Genomic DNA, 12,035 nt, shown 5'->3' with positions numbered 1-12,035 from the left:
CAAGACTCCTCCAGATCGGGAGAAGTCACCCAAGAACCGTGTGAAGCTGTAGTCGAAGAAGTCCTAGCGTCTGCGAATGTCAAAGCTAGTCAAACCTCTAGGGACTGCTACAAAAGGAGAAGTCTGCACTAGAAAAGGCAGCCTCGGATGGGGCTGTCCCTCCCGAGCCACACGGCTCGTAGCAAAAGCACTACCAAGAGATCGCCTCGAGGCAGATGTGTGTCTAGTCTCTTGCATCTGAGAAGGAGTGAAGGAGGGGTCGAGAGATGAGACAGTGGGCCCCACCGAGGAGAGAGGAGGGACGGGAGGCGGGGGTGGAGGTGGAGGAGGGGGAGGAGGCAAGGGAGGCGGAGCGGCACCGTCTGAGGGAGGAGGAGGTGGAGGCGGAGCAACTGAAGTGAACGGGGCCTCCTCAGGCGGGTCCTGCTAAAGGGGGTCAAAACGGTTCCCTGTCGGAACCCAATGCTGCTGAGCTGCAGGAGGTCAACCCACTAGGGGGAGCAATGGGGCAAGCCCGCCCCTATCGGCGGCAGCCAAGCACCTGCTACTAACCGTAAGCTGTCTGATCGCTGGTCTCTGTCGAAGTACCAACCTGTCTGTCCTGTGTATCTCGTTGCTGGGCATGCTCAGCCTTGGGCAGCTATGCATGCGATGTGGGTCGAGGTCTCCTATGAGGACAGGCCTTTGTCAAATGGCCCATCTGACTGCAAATGAAACACTGATTCGGGAGACTCGAATACTCCACACTCTGTCTAATCCAACCCCACTCACCCGAGGCACCAGTACCACCTTCGAGAGGGAGTGTGTCTCGAACAAGAACCCACACTGTAGGTAAACCCCTCCTCCACCTCCTCCTCAGGCGAGTCCTGCTGAAGGGGATCAAAACGGTTCCCTGTCGGAACCCAATGCTGCTGAGCTGCAGGAGGTCAGCCACTAGGGGGAGCAATGGGGCAAGCCCGCCCCTATCGGCGGCAGCCAAGCACCTGCTACTAACTGTAGGCTGTCTGATCGCTGGTCTCTGTCGAAGTACCAACCTGTGTGTCATGTGTATCTGGTTGATGGGCATGCTCAGCCTTGGGCAGCTATGCATGCGATGTGGGTCGAGGTCTCCTACGAGGACAGGCCTTTGTCAAATGGCCCATCTGACTGCAAATGAAACACTAGACTCGAATACTCCACACTCTGTCTGACCCAACCCCCACTCACCCGAGGCAGCAGTACCACCTTCGACAGGGAGTGTGTCTCGAACAAGAACCCACACTATAGGTAAACCTGCGGCCTTGGCCACAATTGAAGCTGCAGTGCGCGGAGACTCCAGAATTGTCCCAAACATGGAATCAATCCTTGGGAGAAGAGGGAGGTATTCTCGCCTCAGGCCTCGGAAGCAGACCAAAATCGGCAAGTCTGCCTCCTCCTCGAGCACATCTAAAGTAGGGTCAAAACCATGATGCCATCGTCTAGAGTAAGCTCGAGCTGCTCAGATGCCGAGCGGGCTCATCGAAATCACCTTGTCCGTCATCTTTGGAGACTCGAACTTTATCTGGTGGTACCCTCTCCCGAGGATCTGGACATCAGTGATCTTGCCCACATCGGAGAGAAGGCGGTCGAGCCTGAGGAAGATCCTGAACCTCGCCCCGACTAGGCCGAGTGCCAATGATCTTGCAGATAACCGAAGTGGCTTGCAAGCGTTCCACTTTGGCCATCAACCTCTCTTGCTCTTCTAGCGAGAGAGCAAGTCGAAGGATCGGCTCCGCGGTGTCGGACGAGGGGGCTTCTGTGGAGTCCCTTTGAGGTGATCGCCGTTCTGTGTCTGCAGCTGAAAGGAGAAGTGCGTTGGTGTCGAGGCGAATACCAACAAGCTAAAAAAAAAACAGCCTATAGGCAAGAGGAAGGCGAAAAGAGAACGGGAGCCGGGGAGTGAGGAGGAGGGCTAAGGGCAGGGGGCGGGCAAGTGCAACGAGGGCGAACGAGGCGCGAGGGCAGGCAAATGAGGAGGGGGCAGATTGGGGCAACGCGGGTGTGCAAGAGCAGGAATAGGGGCAGTGGACAGCACGCGGGATGGAGCAGGGCCACGCGAGCTGCTGGGGGAGAGGATGCGATGGCGGGGGGTGAGCACAGGCAGCAGCGAGCTCAACAAATTCTTAAGTCCTAACGTATGCTAATTACGAAATCGAAAAATGAATACTACTACCAATCTACGAAGAAGAGGCTGCACATAACCAAAGAAGAACTTTATCGTGCATAGCTTGGACAACAACTATGACATCACTACTCACGTCGTCAGTGCCCAAGAGTAAGTGCAGGTTTGTATAGAGGTCATTCATGCTTTGAACGTACTCTATAAAACCAACAAGCTGAGTTTCTATCACCCTCCAGAGGTGATGTGCATACTCAGCCATGATGAAGGCTTGCATTTGTCAAGCTAGAGTAAAAATACTAGAAGTGCTAGAGATCAAAACAACAAAATAGTGTGTTACTAAGTCAAACAATAAGTGGGCTTTTAAGCTCCCCACTTTTATTGAATTTATTATTGATTATCCTGAACATTCCAAAGGAAGAAACACTAAATATAAACTTACTACGATGGAAAAATGAACAAACGTTTTTCATGATTCTTTTGAATGAGTATCCTTTCTCAACGAGTAAAGAAATAAGATGGCACGATTGAACAACAAAGCAGATTTACTAGAACAAAGACAAGAAAATCTAAATAACTGAGAGCAAATGACACCGTCCTTAGCTAGAAGAAAGGAACACATTCTTAAGTCCTCAGGTAAGCTAAATACAAAATCGAAAAATGAATACTACTATAAACCTACGAGGAGCAAAGAACCAAACTTGACAATATGTGATCTCAACTTGGCTGCTTGTCCAAACAGGAAGAATAAGATTATCACCTTTATCATGCATAGCTTGGACAACAGCTATGACATCCCTACTCACGTTGTCAATGCCCAAGAGTAGGTGCCGGTTTGTATAGAGGTCATTCATGCTTTGAACATACTCTATAAAACCAACGAGCTGAGTTTCTATCACCCTCCAGAGGTCGATGGGCATACTCAGTCATGATAAAGGCTAGCATTTGTCAAGCTATAGTAAAAATATTAGAAGCGCTAAAGATCAGAAAAACAACATAAGGTGTTATTAAGTCAAACAATAAGTGGGCTTTTTAGCTCTCCACTTCTATTGAATTTACTACTGATGATCTTGAACATTCCAAAGGAAGAAACATTAAAAATAAACTTACTACAATGCAAAAATGAGCGAACGTTTTCATGATTCTTTTGAATGAGTATCCTTTTTCAACTAGATAAAAAATAAGATGGCAAGATTGAACAACAAAAGCAGATTTACTAAGCAAAGACGAGAAAATCTAAATAGTTGAGAGCAAATGACACCGTACTTAGCTAAAAGAGAAATGTGAGGCATACGGATGATATTTAGATTGGCATATTCTAGTTCAAGGCGCTTATCATAGATATCTACTTCTAATCCCAAGGAGTCTAAAAATTCTTAAGGTCTAAAAAGGCACAACAATCACTATTTGTGGTACAGTTAAGTTCACAAAACTCCTCGGGATAAATTCCTCCGCCTATAGAACTTAAACTCAAGTACATAAAATCTTGAAAAGAAGGAACGTCAAGGACAAAAAGATCATCTACAAAGCGTCTTACATTGCATAACTTGTGCAAAAATATTGGGTAAGTGTTAGCAAGGATAAAACACTCCATAAAATCAAACTCATAAGTAAAAAGATAGAAATTAGCAAGAAAAACAACACAATTGGTACCCATAGGGATACCAATTGTTTGCTTGAAAAGAGAGTCGCTGATGGTTATATATAAATTGTCCAAAAGAAAATCTAACCAAGATATGATGTCAATGTCATCTACAATCCTGGTGAATCTCTTTCTGCCTTTGTCTACATCTACATTCTTACTTTTCATCCATAAGAAGTCAAAGTTCAAGGCTTACTTTTCTACTAGCAATGCCTTGTACCTATCCTTCTCAAGCTTGTACGCAAAAACTTTTGAAATAAGAGACTTGACTCTAAATTTAAGGTCCTCCAAATTTAGCTTCGTGTATAGCGTTGTAAAGTCAAAATTTTGGAGACATAAAGGAGAAGATTTCTCTCCTTAAGACTTCTTGAAGAGTTTAGAAACTTTAAAACAGGAATGACACCTACTGAATCATTTAAAATCCAACTTGAACCAGTAGGTACGTCTGCTTCCTTTAGCATATTTTTCCACAATTCATTTACGCTATGTAAAATGGCTTTGAAACAATAACTAAGCCATTTGGAAACCTCAGTCAAAGAGGTGTTACAAGAAGCAGCTATAAATCTACGCTTTATAGGGTTCTTGCAGAACTTCCAAACGGTATATAAAAAAGATAATTTAGGCTGGCACTTGAAACCAAAAGTCTTGATGTTTCAAGATAACCTCTTGCATTGAAAGATCACAATCATTGTCAGTCTAAGAGTTTACTTCACCTAACAAGCATTCTAAATAGAACTTTTTGCACATAACAAAGTTATTAGAGCACTTGTCTACGTAAGAGATTACAAAATCACAATGAAATTTCCTAAGAGCATCACGATCAGAAGAAGATAAGCTATTCCTTCCTGAAGAAACGTTCCTAGAGCAAGATGCTAATTTCAAAGAAGCTTTCTTGAGGACTACAGACTTCCAATGGGTAAAAATACATTGAACTCCTAAAGACTCCTCAAACTTTACTACAAAACTAGAAATTCCTTTCTCCATGGCTTTGAGAAGGCAAGAATCGTTTGAGCTATTCCTTCCTGAAGAAACGTTTCTAGAGCAAGATGCTAATTTCAAAGAAGCTTTCTTGAGGACTACAGACTTCCAATGGGTAAAAATACCTTGAACTCCTAAAGACTCCTCAAACTTTACTACAAAACTAGAAATTCCTTTCTCTATGGCTTTGAGAAGGCAAGAATCGTTTGAGGAAGGGAGCCTATATTTAGTACCTCTTGAGAAAAGGTCTTTCAAAGAATCCGAAGGAAGAATAGAACAATCGGCAGTAACTACATGACCCAAAGCTCCATTTACGTAAGAAGAAAAGGCAGTTTTACTACAAGGGAAATCAATACTTGAGATTGCTAAACTTTCTTGCTTTTAAAGATTACGTCCTATGTCACTATAGTTGAAAGCTTTTTGTCCTAAAGTTTTCATATATTTGAAAGCTACGACGAGATGGTTCCATACCTTTCTGACACAAGGAGAGAGAGCATCCAATTTCCAAAGCTTCTTGAGATCTCAAAATAGATCTTAATCCAATCTTGTCTAAGTCAAGGGAGGTGAAGATAGTTATCAACAAATCTTTCTTTCCAACCAAGGGATTTTTCAGACTAGGACACTTGGACTTCAAAAATTTGCCTAACAGTATTCGAAGTTGAGTACTATGAGACTCTCTTAGCTCCAAATCTTCATAAGAGTAGTTCTCAAGGATATACAAGAGCTTAAATAGGATCTTTATAGTGTACCTTTCAAATAATTTATAAGAAAAAGAACCCAATTCCATGGCTCTAGATAGGTAAATCAATCTCCATTTGAAATCTCTATAAGCAAAAATTCTATAGTTAGTAGGGTAATCACTCTCAATTCTAGAGATTGAAGCCTTAGGGAGACCTTGTACTCTACTAGAAATAGTGTTGTGCCAGACAATTGGATTGATTTCAGGGATAGAAGGTGGATCTGAACAAGAACCTTTAAGAATCCAAGTTCTTTTAAACTGACTTGAAGAGAGAACTAACTCAGGTTTGGGATGCTTTCGCCAAAGCATAGGTTTCTTATGGTAAATTCTCTTATTTTTACGTAAAGAAGACTTTCCTTCCAAGTTGAAACCTTTAGGGAAAAAAGTATGCAAAGTTCTCATCCAAAACAACTCTCGAGGCCACGCTGATTTATAGAACTCTTTAGAGTTTCTAAAATTACCCTCTATGTGCTAAATGGAAAAACAATGGAAAGACTCAAAGCCATGTTTTGCTATTGCCGCATACAAGGGTTTCACACTTTCACGTACGGTGCTCTTACTTTGAACTTTTCTCGCTTCTCTTACATGTTCCTGAAAACGGACAAAAGATGTTCAAAAGGTTTCACTATTTGTGGTACAATTAGGTTCACAAAACTCCTTAGGATAAATTCCTCCACCTACAGAACTCGAATTCAAGTACATAAAATCTTGAAAAGAAGAAACGTCAGGCGTCTTACATTGCATAACTTGTGCAAAAATATTGGGCAAGTGTCAGCAAGGACAAGACGCTCCATAAAATCAAACTCATACGTAAATAGATAGAAATTAGCAAGAAAAACAGCACAATTGGTGCCCATAGGGATACCAATTGTTTGCTTGAAAAGAGTCACCTATTTAGTTTGAGCAGCATCTTTGCTTCAATACGTGTTTGTGATTTTAAGAGACAACCCTCAAAACCCTCTATCACCAACCTCACCCACTGTGGTGACCTGTGCTGAGATCATGCACAACCTAGGGCTCAAAGTGGTTCACACCCTGCACTGACACGACAAGCGGCTCACCCTACTCTATCAGCAAGGGTCATTGTCGCCTTATGGGCACTCTTAACCTATAGGGGGGTTTTAATTGCAGGGCAAAACAAAAAACCACTCGGTATGATCAGCATGCTCGTTGTAGCAAGAACTAGGCGCCGTTTCCAAAAGTCTACTTCAAATTACCCTTCCTAACGACTCTCAAGAGACTTGCTCTTGCTTCCATAACACTAAAAGAATAAAGAAAAGAAGGGACAACTCTGAGGCAAGACATCACAGTCAAAAAATGATGTTGCAACGTAAACCCATGATCAATCTGGTATGACAAATCAACAAGCTGAAATTAGTCACTTAAACCTTATGCAACATAAAATACCCAACAAAAAAGGACTGTATATAATTCTAAATAATGATCAAAACCTTTAAAATCATTTGGAGCAGAACAGTTAGATCTTCTCACTAAAAGAGTAAACAAAAATAGATGCTAGCGTCATACTAAAAGCGTTACAGTTCTTGAGCCTGTAGCTCCTTGTACTCTTTATCAAGGGCCTCCAACTCTTCATCTCTAACAGCATATGGCAAATCTTGGACATCCTGGGAACACACAAACGAAGAAGCAAGTTTAGTTTCGTTGAAAATGCAGAGTGTTTGTACATAATTCTCTTCGTTCATAACCTCATCAAAATCAATGTCTCTTTCTTGACCATCAGAGTTTGAAACAGGTAATAGATAATTTGCATCAGCTTCGTTGTCTGAACCTCCATCCTCCCCACTGCGGCTTCTCTTAGAAAGTCTTTCCTCTCTAAAACTCTCATTTTCATACTGATCACCTACAAGTGAATTGTTACACAAAGGGCTCGACGGGAACAAAACTCACTAGAAATAAAAAGCCACAAACTTATCATACTCACCAGAACTAAGCTCTTCTTCCTCAAAGTTGTCTCCTGAAGCTCTTCCAATGCAATTATTCTGCATCAAACATGAATGTAAGTACCAGGAACTCCAAGGAAACAGAGAGATAAATGTGTTATAAGAAAGAAACAAAGAAAGCTTTATGAGTGCATGCAGAAGTGGAGAGAGAAATGAAATGAAATGAAAAAGGCCAAAATGACCTATGAGACCAAAGTTCAAACGGATACAAACTGGTGACTGATACCATGTCTGGGTACAAGAAAGAGATGCTAAAAAATGAAGCTAGGAGTGCTACTAGCTGGACTGTGTGGGATATGTATGATCACTCAAACAATGGGTGCCTAGATGAGTCCATCGTCATCTAACTCTAAATGTCGAGACTCGAGATAATATGGCTCAAATCCTCAGCTGCAGTGTGCAGTGAAATCAAATCACGCAGGTCGAGCTAAAGACAAATGCAAGAGATATCAAAGTTCTCCAACAGTGGCTCCATGAACCCAGGTTCCACGAGATTTCCTCCATTTCCATAGGCGCCCGTTGCATTATCACAGAGAACACCGACCTGACAATAGGTGTAGCAAATGGGGCATCATGCACAATCAAACATGTTACACATACAAGTGAAGGACAAGTTAATAGTATCATTGTTGTCATTCACTGCACTGGAAAAACAATCACCCTTCGTCGAACAAAGCATAGAAGGACTTCTATTAATGGAATGTGATACCAGAAATCCACATTCCCATTGACATTGGCAAATGCGATGACTAGACACAAGGCACAGGGTGCGACAATATCCACTAGAGTACTGCTAGTCTTCAGAGACGCTTTCGCACCAGGTCTTGCTTATGTCATGCTATCACGAATAACAAACCGACCTAACTTGAAAATTCTTAGATGTCAACCCCTGTGACATTTCAACCCATTCGAATAGAAATTGTTCATGGAGTGCATCATACTTGAGTACTTGTACATATTTTTTCTAGTAGCTCATTACTGGAATACCACATTGTCATCTTGTCATTTTCTTTCTTGAACGAATAACATTACGCTTTGCTCTTCTTGACCACATTGTTCATGGCATTTCATTAATGAAATATCATGTTGTCCTCTTCTCATTTTCTATCTTAAAAGAATACCATCACGTTCTGCTCTTCTTAACCTCCCTGAATATTGATTCTTTGACATTCTAATCTTTCTTTCCTCTCTATTGCAGGCCGACATCCCTTGTCAGCAACATGAACAACAGAAAGGTATAATACGCACTACTACTTAGTTTGCGTTCAATGTATGCTAGCACATATAATGATGGTTTTCCATTTTTTATGCAGACTTTTCGACCTTTTCAAAAAGAACATTGCAACAACAAAACAACCAAGCCTAGAGGAGCGAGTCTACATTAGCGACAACCAAATCACTTTGCTGAACCTTGCAGGCTGTCGTCCAGGCACATAGATGAAGAGATTCTTGAACTACACAAAATTGCACACATTCATGGACAAGTATGTCCAAGTTTGTTACACTCTCTCTCTCTCTCTCTCTCTCTCTCTCTCTCTCTCTCTCTCTCTCTCTCTCTCTCATATTATCTAAAAGGAACCATCATTCGTGCTAAGTAGCATGCATTCAAGCAAGGAAATAAGTACATATTTGTGGAAGAGTAGAGTCTAGATCTTGTCACTGTTTCAATTCAGCTTCACTTGACACACTAGAAAGAGTATTGGGTGCTTTGATACCATGTGTAAGCGTGTGTGGAAGCCTGACAAAGTGGAGATAGACTCCAGAGAGAGAGAGAGAGAGAGAGAGAGAGAGAGAGAGAGGGGGGGGGGGGGGGGGGGGGATTAAGCAATCCCCTTGAACGCATGAGCCGTCAAAACCTTGAAAGGCACAAATACAACGACATAGAGGGGGTGCCCCCAGCCACTATTAGCAAAAGGCCAAGTAGGGCAGCCACTAATCATTCCACAAGACAAAAATCTAGGGGGCACTGGGCAGGGGCGTTGGAAAAATAAATAGCCTTTATGAACCACCAAATGTCGGGCCAAAATGGCCCGCCAAGACCAAATGCAACCAATATGCAAATGCAAAGGGTGGCAAGCCTAGGACACATTAACCGTACAAGTATGCCCTAGACGAAATTGAAGCAACAACATGGTGTATACTCTAACAGAAATCATGATTGATTTCAAGGTTATATTTCCTCATGATTTACGTCCAAGCTCACCGAGTAGATCATGCAACAATGACATGGCAGCTAGCAGTCAGTCATTTTCAACACTTATGTGGTAGTCAACCATTTTTGAACCAACCTTATCAGTTTAATAAAATCAAGGAGAACAAGATTTAGTGTGTGTTGATAGATTATCTTGACTGCTGAACCTAGTAAGTCTCCATCGTGACCACCTGTGTTACTTTCTTGAAAGCAAGACAACATTTTTCGCTTCTACATTGATTGTAAAGATCTTAACAAGAATACATACCTAATCCCTTGTATGGATGATCTTATGGATCAACTCCATGAAGCACTATACTTGTTAAAGATACGCCTATGATCAAGTTATCACCATATTTGAATCAAACTAGAAGATGTTCCTATAACAGGTTTCGATACGCGTTATAGTCATTACAGTCACTATGAGTATTTGTTCTAACCTTCTGGTTTGACTCTAACGCTCTTGCTACCTTTCAACAAGTGATGAACAATCTCTTGAAACCGTTCATTGTTGTATTTCTCTAGAATGTCTTGATTTATGACCATAGTCTGTCTCACCACATTGCACATATACATGCTTTTCTCAAAGTATTGAGATTTGAGTAGCTTTATGCTAAAGCCTCTGGGTGGGAATTCTTTGAGAAGAAGCTTTTTTACTTGGGTCATATTCTTAGTAAGTAGTTGCAATGGAATTTGCACCGATGGAAGCTTTTTGACCTGGGTCATTAGGTCATAGATGGAATTTCCAACGATCGTGACAAGCTTGACAAAGTGCAATATTGACCTATTTTGATAAACATTCTAAAGAATGTGCACCTCTTTTGTGTTTTCATAAGGGTAATGGGAACATATGACGATGATGTAATTTTTTGGTCTCATAGGTAATATACGCCTATTGTAGACATAAATAAACATTTCATCCATCTCACTTTTTTCTATCACCCAAGTGTGGTAGATTGGGTATGCCATTTCCCTCTAGAATAACAGGCCTTGAGTTCAACTCTCCTCGTCGGATAGATCTTTAAGGTCTCCTAGGATAGTTTCCTACGACGTTAAAACAATCTTCTTCTTCCTCTCTCTCTCTCTCTCTCTCTCTCTCTCTCTCTCTCTCTCTCTCTCACACACACACATATCAATATAAAGTACCTTCTTTTTCTTCGATTTATAGGACGCCAATGATGCTGCCTTATTGGTGGCCTTTGGCTTTGCTTTCAACTTGGCAACCATTTTGATACTAGAACCAGCTCGCACGCAGCTGCTGTTGCCTGGAGGCTTGTTACTTGGCAAGCCCAACACCCTTTTCTTCAATGCTGAGAAAACCTAAAACCAAAGCTGTCTCCTACCAAACATTTCAATCATATTATGAAACCCTCGAGTAAGTTTTTTGTCGTTGCATGGAAACGCACGCACTCTCTCTCTCTCTCTCTCTCTCTCTCTCAAGGCGGCAGGAGAGTCATGGCAGCCTCGCTGGAAAACTAGTTTAGCTTTCACCAATTAGTTTTATGTATAGTGCCCAATAGGAACCTTCAGCCGTGAGGATCATCTCGTAACCACAAGAGTTGACACATCAAGACAGGTTACACACCGCTTGCCCAAGCTTGGGTGTGCGGATGTGGAAGCCAGCCATCAAAAGGTTACTGGGTACAAAAAAGGGGCAGCATACAATAGTTTAGATTGTGAAATCTAAACTAACATAATATGGCGAAAGGGAGTCCCTTTACACATGGCGCAAGCTGCGAGATGAAGGCTAAATTCAAGTAAGAGTGGCTCTTGGACACACGATAAAGAGGGACAGAGAAAGAGTGAGAGGCCATCGAAGGCAGCCAACCGTACTAGTTGTTTCCAATAATCATGTTAAATTGGCAAGCTTGGAAAAAAACCTTGGGCCATGAAAACAGAGCATGTAGTAAGAAGTTATTCAAGGAATTTTAAAAATGCGTTCATGGAAAGGGGGAGGACAAGATATAGCAAGAAGCATTGCAAGCCCTTGCCAACAACCTTCCAACAATAGGAAAAGGTTGGTAATAGTTCCTCTAGATGTTAGTTTTGATAAATGCTTATGGTTACATAAACACATGGAATTGGATGTAGCATAATTAACACTTATGCACAGTTTCCTTTCACATTGTAATCAGTTAATTATGTGAATTAAATAAACATAGCTTGCATAAAGCACAAAATTGAGCACTCAACACATCATAGAGGGTCAAATATTTGGAAGGGATAATCATCTCCCCCTGTGGGCCCTCCGGTGTGTCGTTAAAAAAAAGCACAAAATTGAGCAATCATCACATCATAGAGGGTCAAATTTTTGAAGATATCTTGCATTATAACTTTTCTCATGATCACATGTATCATTAAATTGAAATTCTTAGAGCTCTTTGTTA

The 12,035-nt window shown here is 41.8% G+C and overlaps 1 protein-coding gene across 2 annotated transcripts in view; it reads right to left on the bottom strand.

Annotated features, from left to right (window-relative positions):
* The window catches only part of LOC147423218 (uncharacterized), a 32,082-nt gene extending 20,798 nt beyond the window's left edge, over positions 1 to 11,284 (bottom strand). The window contains exons 1-4 of one of the 2 annotated variants that reach the window (XM_086500930.1): positions 10,795 to 11,284; positions 7,439 to 7,496; positions 7,203 to 7,357; positions 7,036 to 7,121 (exon numbers count right to left, since the gene is read on the bottom strand). In XM_086500930.1, coding sequence (XP_086357056.1) covers positions 7,036 to 7,121; positions 7,203 to 7,357; positions 7,439 to 7,496; positions 10,795 to 10,875 — 380 coding nt within the window. In that variant the 5' untranslated portion in view covers positions 10,876 to 11,284. The remainder of the gene's footprint in view (positions 1 to 7,035; positions 7,122 to 7,202; positions 7,358 to 7,438; positions 7,497 to 10,794) is intronic. The other variant, XM_086500931.1, reaches the window with a different exon arrangement.
* Positions 11,285 to 12,035: the final 751 nt, after the last annotated feature.

The sequence above is a fragment of the Adiantum capillus-veneris genome, chromosome 26, assembly GCF_014529385.1.
Source record: "Adiantum capillus-veneris isolate H3 chromosome 26, ASM1452938v2, whole genome shotgun sequence".
NCBI classification, from domain to species: domain Eukaryota; kingdom Viridiplantae; phylum Streptophyta; class Polypodiopsida; order Polypodiales; family Pteridaceae; genus Adiantum; species Adiantum capillus-veneris.
Note: the sequence above shows the minus strand (reverse complement) of the source record. Positions and strands in the feature narration are given on the sequence as shown.